Source organism: Mangifera indica, chromosome 9 (genome assembly GCF_011075055.1).
Source record: "Mangifera indica cultivar Alphonso chromosome 9, CATAS_Mindica_2.1, whole genome shotgun sequence".
Taxonomy (NCBI): Eukaryota; Viridiplantae; Streptophyta; class Magnoliopsida; order Sapindales; family Anacardiaceae; genus Mangifera; species Mangifera indica.
Genome location: NC_058145.1, coordinates 10,877,706 through 10,900,631, shown reverse-complemented (window position 1 = coordinate 10,900,631; position 22,926 = coordinate 10,877,706). Strand labels below are relative to the sequence as shown.

The 22,926-nt window shown below is 33.0% G+C and overlaps 3 protein-coding genes across 4 annotated transcripts; 1 reads left to right on the top strand and 2 right to left on the bottom strand.

The window, feature by feature from the left end:
* Positions 1–1,396: 1,396 nt before the first annotated feature.
* LOC123225229 (translocation protein SEC62-like) lies at positions 1,397–5,704 on the top strand. Of its 2 annotated transcripts, none has more exons than XM_044649137.1 (5): positions 1,397–1,562; positions 2,608–2,922; positions 3,725–3,932; positions 4,646–4,874; positions 5,262–5,704. In XM_044649137.1, the coding sequence occupies exons 1-5, from the start codon at positions 1,464–1,466 to the stop codon at positions 5,527–5,529; spliced, it is 1,119 nt and encodes a 372-aa protein (XP_044505072.1). In that variant the 5' UTR covers positions 1,397–1,463; the 3' UTR covers positions 5,530–5,704. The 2 variants fall into 2 exon arrangements, with proteins under 2 accessions (XP_044505072.1, XP_044505073.1); XM_044649138.1 differs by having other exon boundaries at positions 1,409–1,535.
* A 376-nt stretch (positions 5,705–6,080) lies between these two features.
* On the bottom strand, positions 6,081–17,464 carry LOC123225230 (nuclear transcription factor Y subunit A-1-like). The gene is made up of 6 exons (XM_044649139.1): positions 17,312–17,464; positions 15,953–16,266; positions 8,817–8,923; positions 8,555–8,626; positions 7,172–7,336; positions 6,081–6,870 (listed from the first exon to the last, which is right to left on the bottom strand). Exons 2-6 carry the CDS (start codon positions 16,218–16,220, stop codon positions 6,442–6,444), a joined length of 1,041 nt encoding a protein of 346 aa, XP_044505074.1. The 5' UTR covers positions 16,221–16,266; positions 17,312–17,464; the 3' UTR covers positions 6,081–6,441.
* A 3,837-nt stretch (positions 17,465–21,301) lies between these two features.
* On the bottom strand, positions 21,302–21,988 carry LOC123226462. Its single transcript, XM_044650984.1, has 2 exons — positions 21,600–21,988; positions 21,302–21,529 (listed from the first exon to the last, which is right to left on the bottom strand). The coding sequence occupies exons 1-2, from the start codon at positions 21,943–21,945 to the stop codon at positions 21,369–21,371; spliced, it is 507 nt and encodes a 168-aa protein (XP_044506919.1). The 5' UTR covers positions 21,946–21,988; the 3' UTR covers positions 21,302–21,368.
* Between the last annotated feature and the right edge of the window lie 938 nt (positions 21,989–22,926).

Below are 22,926 nucleotides of genomic sequence, written 5' to 3'. Positions count from 1 at the left end.
TAATGGGCTCAAAGGAATTGCATGGTAAGTACATTAATGTTTGGTTCTACGGTGACAATACATAAGGCTATGCCATTAGGCTTCCCCTAGCAAAATGTATGAGTGTGACATATACGACTAGTTATATAAATATTATATAGCAACTAGACACACTATCTAAATTCTAAATGACTCAAATTGTAAGTAAGAATATTTTTATTTAAAACTAGTGAGAAAAATAAATCTTAACGGTTCTATAATTTGTTCAGTCAAATTCTATTTTTATATTTTATTATTATAAAATAGTAATCATGTCTTACTAATACAAGATATCTTAAGATTATCTTCTATTTTTTAGACCTAGTATACTCATCAAATTTCTTTATAAAGATTTTATTAGATACCTAGAATAAATATACTAGAATTTGGGTGAATCTTTGTGTAATTACAGATTTATCCTTTTTCTTATTCTATCATTACATGATTGTATAAAGGCAAAGGGACATCATTTTTGGTATCTCATATTGTTAGTTTGCCAAAATTTCTCTAAGACAATCAATAACATAATAATAGATATAGGTTTTCGAGATATAGGTCAAACCAATTTAAAAATCTCATCGAATTCTTATTTATTTGCACAGTATTATACCTTTGATTCTGTGTACTTATCGTTGGTGAAATTTTTACCATCAACAATTTTGTGCTAGCAAAAGGGCTTCAAAGAATCATCTTTTCCTGGCAAACTTAGAAAATCAAATCAATATACCAAACAAATGGAATTTAAAGTTAATCATTTATATATATAATTAGATGTTACAAACTTTATTATTTAATATAGACTTTTAGTGTTGGAATTTGTGAGAGAGATTGAAAATTAGACTTTTAAATTTATGGGATTAGTAGAGTTATTTTTTTATTGAATAAATTAGGGTTTTGTTTAAAAGGTCAAGAGTAAGAGTAGACTTAAATTGAGCCAATTCGATTTAAATTTAGTGTTTGATTTGATTCAAATAGAATTTAAGCTAAAAATTTTACCTTACTAACTCAACCCAATTTCATCTCCAATGAATTTGTTCATTCTGCCGGTAATATTATCCATTTAATTGATAATACTATTTATCTTATCGATAATACTATTTATGTTATCAATAATACTTTTTAATGATATCATCGATCAATTTAAATTTGATTTAAATTTGGTTTGAGTTGATCATAATGAATTTGAATAAAACTCGAGTTAATTCATATTTGGGTCAACTTGCATCGAAATCAACCCTAATTGGGGGTGTGGCTGTTTTTATATATAATTTTGAATTTTTTACCATATATGCATGACCCTAGAGTGGTGGATAATTTCCATACACCCCTCTAGAATGGTTATTGCCTAAATTTAGTCCCAAAAAATTTAAAAAAAAAGAAATAAAATAAAATAAAAAGGAAAACAAAAACGCGAAGGAAAGAAAGACAGAAAACAAAACACATAGATGAAGAAAGCAGGGGCAGCAGAGAAAAAAAGGGTCCGAAGATCATCAGCAGCCTCTCAGAATGGCATAAGAGTACCCAACAACGATACCCTACTTAGGGTTTTCTCCTCTCTCTTACTTACTCTTTACACTTTCTGTGAAACGACGCATAGCAACATTCGTTTCGTTTTATTTTGTTCGGTTTCCTGATCTGGGATTTTGTGTTCATCAAGTTTTATGTAGGTCTAAATGTTGTGTTTTGATGGGAATTTTCTATTTTTTTTTTTTTTAGTAAAGGCGTTGTCTTTTTGTTTAATTGTTTTGACTGTTTAGGTCTTGTGCGAAATGCTTGTGTTATTTTGTTTTGATCCCTCTTTGTGGCGTTTAGTTGGGGTCAATTTTTGGAGAATTTTTTTGATAAATTTGTTGATTGTATGTGTTTCTGGTGTTTTTTATTTAATTTTTTTGTTTTTGTTTTCGGGAAGTAGAGGTAACGATTTTAGCTGAAGGAAGAATTGGGTTGTTGTAATGAAAATAAAGTGGAATTTTAGCCATTGATAGATTGTAGATGATGAACATTACTAAAAGGAAGGAAATAAATTTTGCTTTAGATTACACTTTTCAGTGTTTTTGTTTCGTTAAGGGGCATGTAATGGTTTAAGGGAAATTGAATTGTCTTGTTGTTGCTCAGTATAATATCCAAAATGAGAACATGAGAGCTATTACTAGCAAAAAGGTCGAGTGTTGGATTGATATCTAGTGCTTAAATTTATCAACACGCAATTTCTATGATGCTTATAAATTTGGTTGTCTTTTTCTTTCATGACCAAATGGGTCACAGAATTTTAAGTTTTTTTTTTTGTAGATTTGAAATTTAGAATAAATACTTATGTACGGAGTCTAAACTGTTAATGCCGTCCTGTATTTAACCTTATTTATGTATTATCAATCTTAGTGTATTATTCAATTGTTTGATATTCACTTCTATAATGCCTTGTTTAGACTAGATGCTTATCTTTCTCTAAATTTTGTACACCTCTGTGCGGGTAGTTTTATGCTGACCTATATATATATTTCTGATCATAGTATTATGAACTTCTTTCTGTTGTCATATTTTTCCCTTCTTTCTAATTCATGTACATGTATGTTTTTACTTTCTCTGTAGAAACAAGCTGGCAAGAAGGATGTTTACCAGTTGTTTGCTGAGAAGGTGAGAGACCATAAAGAGTTGAAATCTAGGTGGGCTGTATTACAGGAAACTCGAGTAGAATATTTTAGAGGTAAGGATTTTGTAAGCTTTTTGAGAAATCATCCAGAGCTTAAGGAAATACTAGATTCAGACAAGAATCTAGAAACTGAAGATATTGCTGATGCTCTATTAAGAAAGAATCTTGTGGTGCGCTGTGATCGTGTGGTAAAAACTGTACGTCCTGGGAAAAAGAAGTTGTCCACTTGGCCAGCACATTTAGAGATCTTACCTGTAAGTCTTCCTTCTAAACATTTATACAAAGATTGATACAGCAAATTGTTTGATTGACACAATTTTGATGAACCACTTGAACTTCTCTTGCAGTGAGATTTGATGATGCCATCTCTATATATTGTGATGTATTCTTTTGATGAAAAAGTTATGTTCCAACAATCACTTAGAAGAATGTACTGTTGGCTTGGACTAGAATCTGCATAAAAGGGGGGCTTATTTTGTGCATTTAATTTTTTCCTAGGGAGGACAATAGGTTTCCTGGCCTTTCTTTAGTCACACAGTGCTTAGAGCCTGAATTCTTGTCTGGGTTTAGTGGTTGCAACATAGAGCCTATTTTGAAGCTAGGTTAAGGTGATCTACTGAGCTTGTACTGAATAATGTGCACTAAACCTTTATTGTTTTCCGTGGCATTAGTGTGAATTTGTACGTTTCATGAGATTATGTTTTCTGAGAAAATAATTTTTTGTTATCAAGTATGTCTTCTTTTTGGATGCAATCTAATAGAACTCTACTGTGTTATTCCTTGCCTTTTGATCTACTCTTGTCCTCGCTATATCTTGTAATTGTTGAAAGAGATCTTATCCACTTTATAATTGTAAAATAGACATATGTGCTCCTGCATCAAGCAAGAGGAACTTAACTGTTAGGATAAGAAATTTGATTGAATCATGTGAAGTTCTTGAATATATACTTTTTTGGGTAATATTACAAGCATTTGAAAGTGTCTTCTTTTCCTCTTATCATGCACTTTATTCTAATTATTTTTTCCCTGTTTTAATGATGTGATTGCTAATTACAGGAGCAGGAGCAAATATTTTCTGATAATGATGCCTTTTTTGCATGGACATTTGTGAAACGGCGGCCTTTGTGGCAAACGCTACTCTCATTTTGCTGGCCTGTGTTGACCTTAGCAATTTGCTTGTTTCCTGTTTATCCACATCGGTGCAAGCTATTAATACTGTATTCTTGTGCTGGGGTCTTGTTGGTTATTCTCTCTTTACTCCTGGGTAAGCTCTCTGGCCTCATTATATATTATAGTTTATTTTTATTTTGTAGTATTTTGAATCCTTTCTATATTATTAAGTAGCTTACAATTTTTAGCCTTTTTGCTTTGTGATCTAAAAGGAATCTGACTTTTTCCTATGAAATTGTGATAGTTTGAAATTGTTTATTGTATTTGTTGATTCTTATAGTTTTGCACAATTATAGGTGCTAGCATTAAGTGTAATGTCAGTTAATTTCACATCTGCCAATTCCTTGGTCTGATGAGCTGTCAGTTGCAAGGTTGTATCTCATACTCATATTCTTGCTACATCAATCTGTATTTGACTGTACCACTCGATGTTCAATCTTATTTTGGATTGGTTAGAAAATGGAATGGTTAAAATATCTTTCTTTCATGTTTGTTGTTGGCCAAGTGCATTTTCTGCCTTTAAGTACTTAAATTCAAAGTGCTTTTTTTGGTGCAACAGCAAGGATTTTAACTTAATTTAGGTAATGATATAAATTAATTGACCTTTCATATTTGTATGGGCACCAAAAATTTACTTGGGCTTTATCACCTGTATATGCATTATTAAGTGTTGTATATCCCTATTTTTTGGTGTGCCTTTTTTTGTAGTATTTAGTTCTTTACCTATGTAATTATTATCATTTCCTATATCTATTAATTTAAAATTTTTGTTGACGTTATTTTTTTCTTTGGGTGGTAAATTTGAAGTGAGAGCTGCTATTTTTGGTGCCATATGGGTTATCCTTGGAAAACGTGTCTGGATTTTCCCTAACATTCTAGCTGAGGAAGCAACATTAGGGGAATTATTCCGTTTCTGGCCCAAGAAAGATGAAGGGGAACGGCCTAAATGGACAGCAAGAGTTTTCTTCGCTGTAGTAGCTGTACTGGTAATATTATTGCTGAGGCACCATGCCCCTGATGAAGCTGCTAGAGCCAGGTTAGTTGCTTCTCTTATTATCACACTCGAATTAATGTCGTTTGCTTTTGCAAAATGGTCTTTAATTTCCCAGGGAACAAATGTTAGCTTGAAAATCTTGTTTATTGGTTATATTACAGACTATATATGGTTTACATCTGGTTGTCTCGTGACACATTGAGATCCCATCATTTTTTGAATGCATGATTAGTTAGTTGTTGTTGGATAAAACCCATGATCATGAATTATTGGATCGCCACATAGTTTGTTATATTTATAATCTCTTTAGTAGGACTTAAATAACTGTGAATTAGCTCTTAAGAACTCTCTTCCAAAGAGGGGTGTTGAGAAACCTTTTGCAGGTGCCCTCATGAGATGGATTCTAAAGTGCCCAGTTTACTCTTTCAGGTATCAGAAGCGGATGTCAAACATAATCGATGATGTTCTCGAGTGGAATCCAACGTTGGCCCTGTCTGGGATGATGGAGAAGCAGTCAGATGTGGCGAACGATACAGAGCCAAACAAAAAATTTTCAGACAGGACCCAAACAAGCTCAGAGAGGACAGCCCCTCCTGATACAAGTGTAGAAACCATTTTAGAGCAACATGAGAATGAAGAAACTGGAAGCGCACAAGACAATCATCAACATCAACAGCAACACCATGCTGATATATGATAAATATGTGCTATGCCTAGCACACCAGAGAGCATTGTTGTCTCTTTAGTTTTTCTGGCTTATTTTTGAGTGTAACACTATATCAAACAGCAACTAGAGTTTCAAAACTATGCCTTTTTGACAGATTTATGAATATAAAGTAAAATGCTAACTATAGGATGTTTATGCTGCTACATATTTATATTGTTCCTGAATTGTTTGCATTCTTTGACAACAAACATATTATGGTAGATGTTGGCAAATTGGTTAATGCACAAAGTGTTTCATCATTCTTCTGACTTTGGCACTTTTCCATCAGAAAGTCTAGGTTTAGGGTTTAGGGTCTAGGTTGTCATGGTCGACTGCCTGTAAAACAAACAACATACCACTTGAAATTGCATAAACAGGGTACATCATTTAAATTTGGCACTCAAAACATCATCTGAGAAGTAGTTTTGATAAAATACCACAGACCAGCCTGCTTTGTAATGTGCTTCTGATTCTGTCAGAGGCCTCTCCTTTCATTGGTATGTTAGCATATGGATTTCAGCTCAAAGAGGATAAAAAACTACTTGGAAAAACACATCTAAAGACTTTTGTAATAGCTCAAACTCCTGAAGCAGAAAAGCAATTTGTCTAAGTCACCAGCAATGGCACACTAATCAAGTCAATGCTGTCACCCCATTAACACTGTCAGCACATATTAAAGCAAAGAGGGTAAAACTTATTTGAGTTTCATTCAACATTATTACTCTACAGAACAAAAGATGGAAATAATGAAAGAAGCATTCATTCCTACAATCCATGCGAAAGAACGAAGCCAAGGATGAATTGCCCGCCTGGCAATGGGTTGCCAAGAGTAGTAACCCTTCTCTATATTATATCAGTGGGGTCTAGATCCTACATCTTAGTGCCCACCTTAACCACAGCGTTTCACTGAATGGCAAGAGGCCTCTGTGAAGCCTGGTTTGATGAGATGCTTCCCCATTGCTGGCCTGAATAGTCTCCATCATCCGCTCTGTTGCCTAGGTGTGAATGGTATAGCGCTGCCTGCATGCCACCATTGTTCTGATAGCGGCCATTGCCATTCACATGATTTATAGCATCATGTGTGTCATGCACCTGGGACCCTCTTGCATCTTGTTGACTAGTGGAGGTGTTCCAGGTTTCAGCAGAGTCAGATGGCAAGGGTTCAGATCCTGATGAACTTCCAGACTGAGATGAACCAACTGGTGCTGAACCACTACCCTTCTCTTCACCTGTGCCCTTGGAATCATCACCAGAAGTTTTCTTTGCAAAGCGTCCTCCAGTACCCCTTGCTCTTTTCATAGCATGCTGGTGTCGAGACTCATGAAGATATGGCTGTAAAATATAGAATCAATTAACATACTGAATTCAAAATGGTACAAACAACCACAATTAATGAATAATGTATCTTATAATGAAATATTGCAGTAACACACAAATTACAATTATGCAATAATTCACAAACAAATCCCTATTATTCAAACAATAATTCTTAAAGAAGATGTTTTCAGTCGCAGCTATGACAAGACATTGAGCAACTCCCACCCTGAGTATGCATGCTACTCCATATTTTCTATCTACAGTATCAATCAGTGAAAATATCCTGAAACTAAAAGAATGAAATATGCATATTTACCTTTCTCCCTTTTATCAGCTTCCTTTCAAGCTCAGCTTTGGCCCGTGCCTTTCTTCGCCTTAGAATCCCCTGGTATTGCTTCGCATTCACATAAACAGGTTCTTGGGTCATCTCAAGGGGTAGAGGCATTCTAGCATGAGGCATTCCAACAAAAGGAGGATAACCCTGATAATTACAAGAATTGATTAAAAAAGCACAAGGTTTTATGATTTTCAAAGATTAGACAAAACATGTTACAACTAAATTCTTGTCCGTGGGGGCTCTAAATGTTCTGTCCATAAATGGAAAAAGCAAATAAAGAGGCCAAAGGGGAAGTTCTTTGTGTCAAGGTCTAGAGATTGAATGCAATAGCTATCCTGTGTTAGAAATACAACTCCAACACAGTTTGTTACATGCCCATTGCCCCCATTCCAACAACCATCACCATATAAACACACAAAAGGGTACAGAAAGGAGGAAAATTCTTATTGAATTATTATTTTGGCTTTGTGGTTAGCTCATACAGTGACACTTTTCTAGGTCATTACATTTAAAGAATTTAAACCATCCTCTATGACTGAAAAAAAGATCAAAGATTTAATAATTTTACTCAAATAAGTTTTTGGGATCTAGAAAAAGAACAGGGAGAAGAGCCAACTAGACATATATTCTATCCCAACATTAATTTGCATTCCAACTGCATATTACAGCAAAGGGTGAGACCATGTCAGCCTAAGCAAGCACTGTAGCATTCCAGCAGAGCCAAATATCAGTACAATTACACTGTTTGCTTGGCAACTGGCCTAGTTCAAGCTGAAATCACAGGAAGTAATTGTACATTGAGCAACAGTCACAATTTCATTTATCAACTGGAGTAGACCATTACAACATGCACCAAAGCTCAGTCAATTCTTCAACACATTAAGCCTAACAACCTCCCTAATGACAATCCAAATAGGAAAAACAAGTTCAAGACATGATACTAGAAAAGCAGATTCATTTGATTTCCATACCCAAGAGTTTATTCAGAAAAAGAAGGTAGACCAAAAAAAAAAATACAAATTTAGATGTGTTCTACAAAGCATCAGTGTCTCTCTAGTTCTCTGCAGAATTGAACAGACAGAATCACAAACATTTTTCTTCTCGTAGAAATCAATATATATAACTTACCAAAAAAAATAACATATATTAAGACTTCCATTTACATAATAATCTAGCCCAAACACAAAACTTTACATAAAAAAATCTTCCTAAGGAATTAAAATTCAACTTTCAAACCACATATTTTTGTAAAGAAAGGGAAAAAGAAAAGGCAATCCACAAAGATTAAGCTAACCACTGGGGTATAAGCACACAATCAAACAGCCAAAAAGGTATCACGATCAACAATGGATATGAACATACCACAATTTGATGTCCATAAGCTGCCATCATTCCTCCATAATATGGATCCTGATAAGGATTTGATGCACATGCCTGCAAAAAAGTTGCAAGAAAACTAGGAGTCCCTTCTGTAACAGAATTAAGTACAAGTTCCCATACTTTACACATTATGGGAAGTAGAGGCTTAACCAATTCTCAGAGCTAAAAGATTACAGGCTATCATTACAAATACCGAGCAATACATGTATATATATATATCAAAGACCAAAATGAAGGCACTTACAATGGAATGACCCACAAGTTCAAGCTGTGAAGGCTTTTGGAAGCATTCATCAGGCATTGTAGGCACAGTTGATGCACCTTGCTGCATGTTTTGGTGCTCTTGTCGAACTGAAATTCAAAACAATATTTTAAGTAGTCTCCGGAGCAATGATTTGTTTTTTTTTGTTTCAGTCAAACCAAAATGCACTATGCTTATATAAGTTCAAAATAAGAATAAATCCCTTAAGTTTCGGGATATCTGGTTCAATTTTGTCAATGTTGCCGCTGTTTTTATTTTCCAAGTCCAGGTTGATTTGATTTTTATTTACTTTCCTACTTAAGCTGATTTAATTATATTTACTTTCCTAATTTTTGTTGTAAAACATGTATAAATTTACCCTTCACCGTTGAATGAAAAAAAGAAGAATTACTTATTTCTCTCCATTCTTGTATCATACTTTTAGAGCTCAGGCTCTAAAACCTTATTATTCTTTGTTTTTCCTCACTCAAAGGGTGTGACTGGCCAGAGAATTGTCAAAACCCTACTGTAAAATATCTAGAAAATCTTTTCAGATTTCACACACTGCCGAAGTCCCTTTCCGTCATCACAGAAGCTGCCAAAAGCCCACAAACAATAACTTGAATCCTAAGATTTCACCAAAAATTGTCAAATATTGCTGAAAAGCTTCAAATCTTACCGACTTTCAGCCAAACACCACCGGATGTCATCGATTTGCTATCAAGAGTTGCCAAACATGTTCCCAATTTCTCTTGTAATTTACTATCTGTCAGTAAATTGTCTAAGGGCCTTGATCGTGTAGTAACATTTTAGAGGAATTTTTTATCCTCAATTGTCGTGTGTGATGTGACAATTCTCTTTGGGTTGAGCCACCATTGTGCGCTGTTAGTTGTTAATCTTACTATTTTTAATCATCAACTAATCTAATTAGCTCTGTTTCAAACATGAACTTTTTGCATCAACTTATACGCTAATGTCAAATATTGTTCATAGTAAGACAATGTGTTAGACTGCCTTCCATTAATTATGTTTTTATTTTTCGCATTTGAAGAAGAACTCAGAGAATTGAATAATTCTTGATTTCATTTAATGGTGAAAGGTGAATTTATACATGTTTTACAATAGCAAATTAGGAAACTAAATAAAACAAAATCAACCTAACTAGGAGAGTAAATCAAATCAAATCAACCTAAACTAGGAAGAAAAATAACAAAGGTTGTGATGACAAATTTGAACTAGACATCCCTCAACATAAAGAGTTTACTCCTATTTTCCTACACTCCTACTCGAGTTAGAGGATAGATATCTATCACATTCCTAGATTGCTTAAAAAGAATTCAAACCCAATTTTGGTATAGTCTTAGTAAGCAGTTCAACTTCTTGTAACTTAGTTGAGACATATGATAAGTTGATAGCCTCTTCTTCCACTGTCTCTTTAATAAAGTGTATCAATCTTTACATGCTTAGCTCCACTTTCTTTTTAATAAAGTGTATCATTATCGAACTAAGCATGTAAAACTTGATACACTGGATTGTATGCTATGTTGATTAAAAATTTACTATCGCTATAGAGCTTTATAGAACCTGTCTAGGAAATCCTCAAGTCTGTCATTAGTCATTTCAACCTTAGTAGTTTGCACACCCTTTGTGCCAAGGTTCTAAACTCAACTTCAGCACTACTATGAGATACATTTAATTGCTTCTTACTCCTCCAAGTGACAAGATTTATCCAAACCTAACTACAATAACCAGTGGTAGACCTCTTATATTTGACTTATCCTACACAGTTAGCATCTGTATAGCTCTTAATTCCTCTCTGATCAATCTTCCAAAACAGTAGCCCTTCTTGGAGTCCTTTTAACATACCTTAGGTTGTAATTCACAGCATCAAAGTATCTTTCTACTGATGGATGCATGAATTGACTCACAAGTCACAACACATACCATAAAGGCAATATCTTGTCTAGTGAGTGATAAATTGATAAGTTTATCTTTCCTTGCCTACTAGAGGATCTTGTTGAACATTCTTACACTTCAAATTCAGTTCTAATGGTGTCTCAGCTGGTTTGCACCTTAATTTTCTAGTCTCTATCAATAAGTCAAGATCATACTATCTCTGAGATATATAAATTCCCTAATTGCTCTGTGCCACCTCCACACCAACAAAATATTGAAAGTTTCTCAAATCTTTGACTTCAAATTTGTTTTCAAGTATTTCTTCATCCAATTTCTTAAGCATCATCTCTTGTTATAATAATATCATCCACATAAATGATCAATATAGATACTTTACCATCAGGGAAATGCTTGGTAAATAGTGTATGGTCAACTTGACCTTGACTACACCCAAAGCCGTTCGTAGGCAAACTAAACCTTTTGAACCAATAGGAGATTGTTTTAATTTATACAATGACAATTCAATTTGCAATCTTTATCTTCTTGTAATTTATTCTCAAAACCTGGTGGAAATTCATATAAATCTCTTCATTAAGCTCTCCATTCAAAAAAGCATTTTCAATATCCATCTGATATAGTTTCCAATCAAGATTGGTGGATGAAAGTAATACTTTGATTGGATTTAGTTTTGCAACACATGCAAACGTCTCCTCATAGTCAATCCTAAATACTTTAGTAAATCCCCAAGTTACTAACTTAGCCATGTACATTTCAATATCTCAATCAAACCTGTACTTGACAATAAAATCCCCCTTGCAGCCAACAAACTTCTTTTCTCTAGGTAAGTTTAAAATGTCCCAAGTATCCTCACCCTTTAATGACTTGATTTTTTCCATAATCGCAAACCTTCACTTTGAAACCCATGAGGCACTCTAATTGTCTTTAGAAATTTAAACACTTTCTATCTTTGAAGTAGATTATCCATTGATTGGACAATTTTGAGTATGTAACATGGTTTGCAATAGGATGTTGTGTACAAGATCTTACTTTATTTTAAGAGCAATAGGAATATCAAGGTCGTCTCATTATTCATCTCTTATCTTTGAAGTCTCTACCTTAGGATCAAACTCTGGATTTTATGGTTGGTAGGGAAGAAGAGCTTCTGGCCTCCTAAAATAAACAAGGACCTTTTTTGAATTTTGAGTGTTTATCTTTTCATGAGTCCCCTGAATGGAAATGAAGGATCATCATTATTGTAGCCCAAAGGACGAGTAATCGAAAAGAGAAATGAAAGGATCCCAATGTGAAGCTTCATTTGATTTCTCCCCCTAAAGAGGAGCATTGGGATAGAAGGGTTGACTCTCAAGAAATAAGACATAAGTTGAAACAAAGAAATGTCTGGAGAGAGAATAGTAACTTATGTACTCTTTTTTAGTGGGGGAATATCCGATAAAGACATAGTGTAAGGCTCTAGAGTCAAACTTGGAATGAGTGGGAGATTGGATGTAAACATAAGTAGTACATCCGGAAATCTTTAGAGGTAAATAAATAAGAAGGCAAACATGGTAAATCATTCTTCTAACAAGTTATTGGTGTTTGAATTTTTAGACTCTTAGAAAGAAAATGATTTATAAGGTAGGCTACAATTAATGTGGCCTCACCCCAAAATGAATTAGGAACATGATAAGCAAACACAAGTGACCTAGCAACCCGTAGAAGATGCATATTCTTTCTTTTAGCCAAATTGTTTTGTTGAAAAATATATGCACAAGATGTTTGACGAAAGATGACATAATCAAAGAGGTATTTTTGAAAGTTATAAGACATATATTTTTGACCATTATCAATGTAGAGGATTTGAATAGTTGTTTGAAAACAGTGTGTATAAATTTTTGGAATTGCTAAAAGATAGAACTAGCTTGAAATTTGTCTATCATGGGGTGTACTCAACAAACCCGTATGTGATCATCTATAAATGTAAAGAACTAGCTAAGTATGAATTAAATTTGTAGAATGAGCAAGTTCTCGAATATCACTATGAATGAGATGAAATGGTTGTGATACGACTACAAAGGATAAGAATGTCTAGATTGTTTAGCACGAATACAATCTTCACATTGAAAGACTGTAATGTCTTTATTAATAAAGAGATGTGGATATAAATGTCTTAAATAGCCAAAACTAAGGTGTTCAAGATGTTAATGCCAAAGAAATATTTCATTATATGAAACAAAAAGGGAAGTTGAAAAATTTCTTAAACTTAAAAGAGATGGAGCATCCTTGAGATAATATAGGTCATTACACTTCTTAGCATTTGCAAACATCATCCTCGAAGACCGATCCTAAAATTCACAATGAGATTAAATTCTAAACTTATTTTCCAAAATGTCATTGAAACCACAGTTGTCCAAGGTTTTACTCAAGGCGAAGTGGTCATCACCTTTAGTATGATCAAGGCAACCAGTAGTTTAAAAACGATTGCCTTTAGCACTGTTTAAGCACCTTTGGAGAAGTTTTAGGTACTAGAAAAATGTGCTTTATTATCACATAGGCTATCTTCGAATAGCTCTGAGGGTTACTAACAATTTTTGCACCGTTTTCGGCAAAGTCTCAAGCATTCCAATAGGTTTTCGGCAATTTTTGTTCGGATATGAAAGGTATTGACAATTTCTAAGGTCTTCAGTGAGGTTTGAGATGGTCGCGGAGATCATTGAAAATGTTTTAAGCCACCAAGAGGTTGACGATGAGTCCTAAGGTTTCCAAAAGGGTTGTCAGAAAGTTGTTTAAGAGATTTAAAGTCATTGGATAGGTCGCTAGTCCCTGATTCCTTATGGATAGTCACCAAAAAGCTCTAGGCAACTAGTTGCTAGTCTAATGTGAGACTGCAGATGAAGTTGTTGGTCTGATGTGAGACTGCCGATCAATTTTTTACTGTAATGTGGTAAAAGATATTTTAAATTTAATAGAAACAGAAAAAAAAAATTAATAGAATTTGTTAATTGCCTTAGGTTAAAAAGTGACATCCTTGCCTCGCCTCGCCTTTTCCACCTAGGCAATAAGACTGCTAATAGCATTTTGATGCTTTTCACCTTTGACAACCATGATTGGAATCTTATCTAGAGCCCCTTGCATCTCACAACCCACACAAAATGGACAACCCCGACTAAGGGTGTTCAAAACTGGTTAATTGAACTAGTTTATCAATTTTTCAAATCAAATTGAATTTTCGATTTGGAAAAAATCATAAATTGAAACTAAACCGATTTAAATATTAACAGATTTTAAATAGAACCGAATTTTTGGTTAACCGGTTTTGAACCAAATTTTAAAGAATTATCCTTTATTTTAAATATATTCAATATTTTATTTTATTTTTTAATAAAATAAAAAAATAGTTTTTGAACAATATTTTAAAGAATTTTTTTATATTATTGAACATAAAAAAAATTGATTCCAATCATATTATTCAATTTTTTAAAGAATTTTTTTAATAAACTCAAATCAACTAGTTTTTCTATATTATTGAACCAGTTGTTTAAATAACCTATTTTTCAGTTCAAAAATTGATCCGGTTCAGTTACCAGATAATTTTGAACACCTCTAACCCCAAAAATTTCTCTAAACTAAATAAATGACATGGTGCAATAGCATTTGTAGCATATTAAAAAAGGTATAAATAATGGTAATGTACTTCAGAGCTAGGTCTATGCAACTAGCAACAAACAAACAAAAAAAATTAAGTGCAGATAAGTCACATAAATCTACCATTAGAAGAGTGAATTGTAGTTTCCAGGTTGCAATTAACGGTATATGATGACAACATATATATAAAATTTGAAAAGTGTTCATCATCCAAAATGCATCATCATTGAATTCTGTTAGGGATTATGTTTATATGAAGAAAAGAAGAAACACAAGTGGCAACGCTAGGAGGATAACAAGTAGCAGTCAACTAGCAAGTCAACTTGTACTAAAACATACTCAACCTGCAGGGGAACATGCAGCACAGCAGAAGCCTCCAGATCAGGATACGCAATCAGAATGTGGGACCACCAAGATATCCCAAGATCAAGTGGCAATGCTGGATTGGGAATACAATCGAAAAGGAGAGATAAAAAGAGACTTTGAGCGGAAGAGGAGGGCAGGCAAAAATTTGAGTAGAAGTGAGCGAGAGAGAGTAAGCCTCTCGAAAGCTGAACAGGAAAGCCCTTGGCTTACGGTTTTTGGAGTTGTTTTATGAATTCTTTTGGAACTCAGTCTTTGTTATTGAGTTGTGTTTTGTTGGAAGCTGTCTTTGTTCTGTAATTTTGAGTTTATCAATTGTAACAGCTGGGAAATAGTCATTGTATTGGTAGAAGACTGTTGTAATCAAGTTTATAATTCCATCAATATAATACATATTTTTTTGCTCTATTTACAATTTGCATGTGCTGTCTTGGCTGGAATTTACACAGTTTCTGCAGTTGCTTCAGTTGGGTGATTAAGTCTGGGGTGAGATACCGTCTGAAGTGTTGTGGCAGTGGGGGGTTACTCAGGTATCCATCAAATTCTTACCATAAAACAAAACCATGTATGTTTACACATTGTGATGACAATAATTAATGTCAGTTCACAATCAATTGAAACTCAAAAATAGGCAACCAACAATTAAGAAATCCTTGAAACTTTAAGGGCACACATGCTAATACAAGCCTTTGATGTCAGGATATTTACAAATGCTAGGAATGTACTAAAAGTAATGTAACCGTAAAGGTAAACTATGCCAGGTTTCAATTCAAATTGATAAAAATGAACCACCAAAATATTACGAGATAATACATAATATACCTATGATGTCATACATCTAATTTGGTACCACTCTTATTCATTTTGGCGGTTATAGTCTTCGGTGGACAGGGTCAACAGAGCTTGCATTATGACAATATAAAAGGTTAGAATTTCAATGTCAACAAATATTTGTTTCATATATCTTTACAATAACCTACTAAAATCCATTGCCAGGATTAAAGGCAACAACAACAAGCAGTATAGCTTTGGGTTAGTATCCTTTGAGTTTGTGATGGCTTATCTTCTATTGCCAACATAATGTTGATGTAGAACGTATTTATGACTGAACATAATCTAAAATACAACAGTAATAAATGTATATAACTTTATCCATTTTCTTTTCAGGAACAACGTATACCATTGATTGAGTGCCAACTGTTATTGAAATAACTAAAAATAGTATCTATGTTAATTACCTGATTGTGAAGATGCAGCATTGTGTGATTCTTTGTTAGCATCATTATCTTCCTCATCCACTTCATCATCAGACATCGACAAGCCATCATTTGACTCTGAACCATTAAGGCCTTCCATTGAAGATGAATTAGATGGATTTACCCCAGTCCCAGCTGGTGGGATTGTATTATATCCAACATTACGCCACCAAGGTTCAGAATAAGACCTTGGTGGAATGCCATGTGGATCAGGTTCCAATTGATTTGAACTTTTGGACTTTGGTTGCATTCCTTCCAAATTCCTTCAGACAATTGTGAATGACTTATTTCCTAACCTAATATACAAATACATCCATTTAGAGTCAGCAAACTTTCAGAAAATACAGAGTATATAAAATCACATGGCTTTAATAAAAATATATTGAATGTACAACAAGGTGCACATAACTAAACCACAAATCAAATTTACACAAATATATATAAAAACTCCCACCATTAACTAGAATGACAATAAAACCATATGAGGTCGTTACAAAAGACTATTGTACTATCAATTCTTGAAAAAGATAGTTTAATTATAAGAACTAAAAATTGCTTAATAAAACCTCAAATCCAAACTAAATATAAATATGGAAAAAAATTCTTGAACCAAAAAGATTAAAAAACAACCCTTTTCTGGGAGAATAACCAAAAAGCCTAATCAAGTATGTTGAATTGCTTAAGGGTCTAACTCTTGCTGATTTAAAACCCAAAACAAGAAAAAGAATCGGTAAAATATCATGCATGCAAAGTTAGGTTCTTCCAATTTTCATTTCAATACATTAAAAACACAAAGAATTAAAACATAGAACTCCAAAATACTTCAAATCATCAGACGAAGTAAGCAATAAGCCGCAAAATAAAAGCAAGGTAAGATCATATAACCTTATCATTCCCATTCTTTCGCTCTTAAAAACCTACCCATAAAAGTACTAAACCCGGCCCGCACCCCTCCCCCCCACCCAACCAAAACAAAAAACATTTAAACTAAACCACACACTCCTATGAAGCTCAATCAACCAAAATTCCCACATTTTCTCAGCAGCCAAGCAAAATTCAATCACCGAAACCTAAAATTCGCCATTCTCACCCATTCTTCTAGCCAAACTAAACAAAAATTCCCAGCTTCATCCGCGTTTTCCCACAATCAAACAAAATTCACCCACAAGAGCAGGCAACTAAACGCAAAATATTTTGAAAAATCTCAATTGCGACCACTAGAAACCATCAATGTAACAGAACACAACATGCAAACGATGAATCACGAATAACCAATCACAGAATCCATAATAATGATATCGAACGAGAATTACAGCAACTCAATTGGACAAAGTTACTTACTGAGTGTTGAATTGGGAGGAAACTAAAAGGAAATTACAAACCCTAAATATTTGGGGAAATTTTCAAAGCTGAGGTTTTTATCTGAAAGACTACAAGAGAAATCGAAAGTGAAAGTCAAGCAAGTTTCTATTAAATTAATTATCTCATTATAATTATTGCTAATAAATAAAACAATTTATATCCGGAATTATTTTTTAAAGAAGACTTTTATTTTAATATGGAAGTCTTTTAGAGGTGGGGGTGTGATTGCGTCACTGACTGTTGCAGTTCTTTTGCTTTTACTGACACGTGGCTTGAAATATCTCTACTTTCCTGACCAGTTTTCCGTTTTTATTTTTGCAGTAAACGATGTCCATGAGGTTTGATTGAATGACAACAATCCCTGCGAAATTTCAGAAATAACAAACACACCCTCCCCCCCATAAATAAGTTTATATACGCACACACACATCATTTGTTTATTCATTAACAAAAGTTAAATATTTGACCGAAACTATTAACAAAAGTTACCTTTATTTATCAGGGAAATTTGAAAACCACACTTGGTAATTTACTGTCAATCCCCTTTTCATCTAACTTTAGTTATTTTAAGTGGAAATTTTTCGATAATATTTAATTGCACTTATTTTTATCTCAAATTTATCTGTTGATTTAATTGAAATCAAGTGAAATTATACATAGTTAATTTTCAATAATTAATTAAATATTTAAAAAAAAGGTCAAATAACTTATTCCCACCCAAAGTCCATTACATTCATAAAGCAGTACTTTTTAATTATTGAAAATTCAAACACTCATTCATGAGTGGTTAAAATTAATAATACTAGTTAATATTATCTATTTTTCTCCTAAATTTAGAAAACTAACGATTTTTGTTTATGATTAAAGTTTAAAATGTTATATTTTTTCTCCTATGTTTTTTTTCTTTCCTTTTTCTAATGTCATCACCAGTTTCATTGTAATTTTCAGTGTCTTCTTCTTATCTTTATCATTTCTTCCAGTGACAAAGATGATTCATCTTTATTTGATGACGAAAGTGAGGAGAAGGCGTTGAAAATTACAATGAATGGGGAGGGAGAGAGAACTAACTAGTGACAACGCTGAAAAAATAAAAGGGAGAAAAAAAAGTAATTTTAGAGGAGAAAATATAATATTTTAAAATTTAATCTTAAGATAAATTTATTAGTTTTTTAAATTTAATAGGGAAATGGATAATATTTATTATTTTTAATATTAAATAACAATTTTATCTTTGAAACTTAATTGATGTCATTAATTTTAACTAATCACAAGTAAATTTTTAATAATTAAAGAATACTATTTTAGAAATATAATAAACCTTAAATAAGGATAAATCTTTTAACTTTTAATAAATATATAATTATATTATTTTAAATTAAAAAATAAAAAATATTTAATTATATAATCGAAACTTGATATATGTAATTTTGTTTAATAAAATGTGAGAATCACATCATCAATGTTATAGCAGATGAGCTTCTGCCACGTGCTATGTCATTTATTATTATTATTATTATTATTATTATTATTATTGTCATTTGAAGGTGACCTCACCCCAAGGATACCCAATAAGAACACTAGTAATTATAATGATAAAATTTTAGAGTAGGTGGTAAAGATTAGATTTGATCATAATAAAATAATTTTAGGTAGATGGTGAAGGGGTCTTAAGATTAGATTAAGTACGAACAATTAAATAATTAAAATTTCAACTACCTAATAAAGTTAAAATTTCAAGGTAAATTTGAGTGAGTAAGAGAGATTATTATTAGGGAATTTTACATAACTTTATTATTAATAATAAATCCGATCAATGAGTTTTCCTGTAAGTAATCCTGTAATTAGCTTCATATGTATACTGGCGTGCGAATATGACAAAGTTTTACATTTATTAATGGCCAAAGGACTATTTCCCATTCAAAATATCCTCTAACCTCAAGTTTTTATCTCTTAATTTTGAAAATTTCATTTACCCACCTATAGATGATTAAAATTAATGAAACTCTAACCCTTTAAAATTTTATCTCTTCCCCCACCCCCCCCCCTCCCCCAAAACTTTAAAAACTAAAAGTTTTTCCCTAACCAAAATTTTAAAAAATGACAGTTTCTCCCTTAAGGTTTAGTTTCTAGATTTTTGACGTCATCTCCAATGTTATTGCCAACAACTTCTCCCTCTCGAAGCTTCCTTTTTCTTTGAAGGTCTCTCTCCACTTAGTTGGATGTTCGATCGGTATCCAACAAAGCTTGGGAGACGAAGAGCTTCATCGAAAAGACGAAGCTCTTCGCCTTCTCAAAAGAAGATAAGGATCTCGTCTTCCCAGAAGAAAACGTCTGGGAAGACTATCGTTTTTCCAGGCGAATGCGAGATCTTTGTCTTAGCCTGAGAAGACAAAGCTCTTTGTCTCTCTTCATCTTCAAAGCTTTGTTGGACGTCGATTGGACGACCAACTGAGTGGAGAGAGACTGTCGAAGGGAGAGAAAACTTTGGGAAGGAGAGACCGTAGACAATGATATCGGAATTGTCATTTTTTAAAACTTGGGTTAGGGAAAACTTTTAGTTTTTAAAGTTTAAAAGAGGAAAAGTAGATTATATTTTAGTTTATTTTTAATATTATAAATAAAATGATGATTTTGCCCCTAGAACCGTTAATTTTAACCATTCATGAATAGATATTTGAGATTTTCAAAGTTAAAGAGAGAAACTTAAAAAAACAATATACTTTAAGGGGCATAAGTCCTTTGGCCTTTATTAATCTTAACCATAGATATTCGAAGAAATAATGCTATAAGATGAAAATTTTATTTTCATCCGTTAAGTTTCAAAAATTTAAAACTTAACCGCCAATTATTAAAGTTAACAAAATCTCTACAACATCCTCAAACCCTTAACACTCACTGTCTCGTTCTCTCCTCCTCTCTTGCTTTATTTACTTACAACAATAACAATGGCGTCCTTGGATTAAGAAGCAACTAAAACAGTGCTTAGGTAAGTTTTTCTTTTTCCCCTTGAAATATGCTCTTTTTATTTGATAACTTTAGTTATTTGATTATGTTTTTATATAACTATTTTGCAGGTTGAGTTTTACTTCAGCCATAGCAATATTCCCACGGATTTGAGTTTTTCAGAAAATAGATTAGTGAACGCCAGGATGCCAGTATCCTTTCTCTGTCATTTATTTATATCGATTTTTTTATGGGAAAAAAAGGTTATTTTGTGAAACCAATAGTGGGTTTATGTTTTTTGGCAAACCCAGAGATTTGATGTTCTGAGCATTTGAATATTGCGCAAGTTTTATTGTTAATCTTGACTGAGATTGCAGTGGTTAGTATGGCTCTGATTTGTTCGTTCAAGAAAATGAAAGATCCTTTAAAATTGGGAAATGTTAAGGCAGAAGACATACCTGAAGACATATTGAAGGCTGTGGCTGAAACTCTTGGAAAATCTACTTCTCATAAACTTTCTGAAGATGGTGAGTTTTTTTTTTAACTTCTGACGGCATTTTTAAACGAAAATTTCATTATGGAATTTGGGAGACTTAAATAGAAATTGATAGTAAAATTATAATGGAGTTTAATTAAGATATTAGGCTTGATTTAATTGTTACTTGGGTGATTTTGCATCATGCATGTCTTTGAAGACTAAGAGATAGCTTCAACAGATAAAGAAAATAGATTGTCCGATAGAGAAATGTCATTAGATAAGGGAGGAAACAAATAAAACCCTTCAAAAAAATATAAGTTTTTAAAATTAAATCGGGAGAAATTTGTCAGTTTTCAAAATTTTTATTTTTTTAATATTATTAGTTAAATAATGATTATATTTTTAATGCTAATAAATTTTGTTAATTTTAATAGTTTACGAACAAGTATTTAAATTTTCAATACTTTAAAGATGAGGGCTGAATTACTTTGTAAGAGGCTTGGGACAGCTTCTCTATCAGATTGCGTTTATAAGTACTACACTATCAATTTTACTAAAAGCAGTCACATTGATGTTTAGTTAATAATGTAGAATATACAAATTCAGAAACTGTAGCTACAGCAGGAAATCCATCAACTCTGTCAATGGAAATGAAGAGTTGATTGCCATTTTTGCTTGCTCCGACCAATTTAACTTGACAGACTTGGAATAAGGCTTTGAATACATAATAAAATTTCTTGACCCCAAATTACTCAACTTCTCATCTGGCTTTAAACCTGCAATCCCACCATAAATCTCAGTTCATATTATTTTGTTGAACACCAAGAAGGAGATTAAAGAACTTACTCTCCAAACAGAACTGCGAGTAATAGAGAGCAAAAAACTGAGGATGGGTGTGCTTCAACAGCGGCCTCCTCTTCTCCTGTAAGTAAATATCAATGGCCGCCTTAATCAAATCACTGACTGTATTCTCTGGCGAAGTGACCACCTGGACTGGCCCCAAACTTCTTTCTATAGTAACATTGAGCAATAACTTTGTTAACTTGTGAGTGGCACTGTTCTTCCTTGGTGAAGTTATCTGCTGGGCGGCTGAGATAAGCCTGCCTCTCTGTGGAAGCGGCCGGTTAGAATGCCTTTCTGTGGGAAAGGTCTGCAGGTTTACAGAGTGTTGTCTCCGGCTAAGTTGGAACATAGAATTCGTTTGTGACAAGTTGACAGGTATGAACTGAAGAGAATGTGATGATAGAGATAGGAGATGGTAGATGGTAGAATTTTATAAGGGATTTGGATTCTGAAACTGAAGAGAGCGTGTGCGAAAGTTCCAGGAAAGAGCTTACAAGAGACAGGCCAGCACGGCCGAGAGATTACGGGCTGTGTGAGGGCCCGCTTTTAGGACAGCCAACGTCAAGGGTGCAATGCTGGTTTTGTAAGTTCCAGGAAAGAGCTTACAAAACTGAAGTCGCCGTTCAAGTATATTTTATTCTAACCCTATTAAAAATTTAATTTTTTATATTAAAGATAATGTGTGTATTATATTTTATTGTATAATATATTTTTTTATATAAAATAATAAACAATTTAAAAATTAAATTAAGTTTTTTATTATATTTTTCATTCAATTTAATATTACCAATATTTTTAAAACCTGAATAAAAGACTACAACTATCTAATCAAATTGTTGCTAACTTAGTTAAGAAATAATATATAATTATATATTAAATATCCAATTACAATAAGAAAATCATTTTGCTTTATAAATAAAAATAAATTCGGTTGGATCAATCAATTTTGTGTTACATCCAAATTAAGTCAACTATCAAAAGCGAGGTAAACTTGGTTTGAGTCAGTTTGAATTTGTTTAATTTGAATTCGAATTAAATTTGAATCCAAAAATTATGTTCATTTTTTCTATTATTTAGGTAAAATAACATCATTTTATCAATGAACCATGAACTCAAACCACAAATCCGAATTATAAATTCAAACCATAAGTCTGAATCAAACCGTGTTACGGACCATCAATTCGAGTTGAATCAAATCATCAATTAGAGTTTAAACCATCAATTAAAATAGAATCTGAACAATCCATTGTAACTATCGATTCAAATCGAATTAAATCAAATCCGAATCATTAATTTGATTCAAACTTGAGTCAAAGGGTGTTCAAACTCA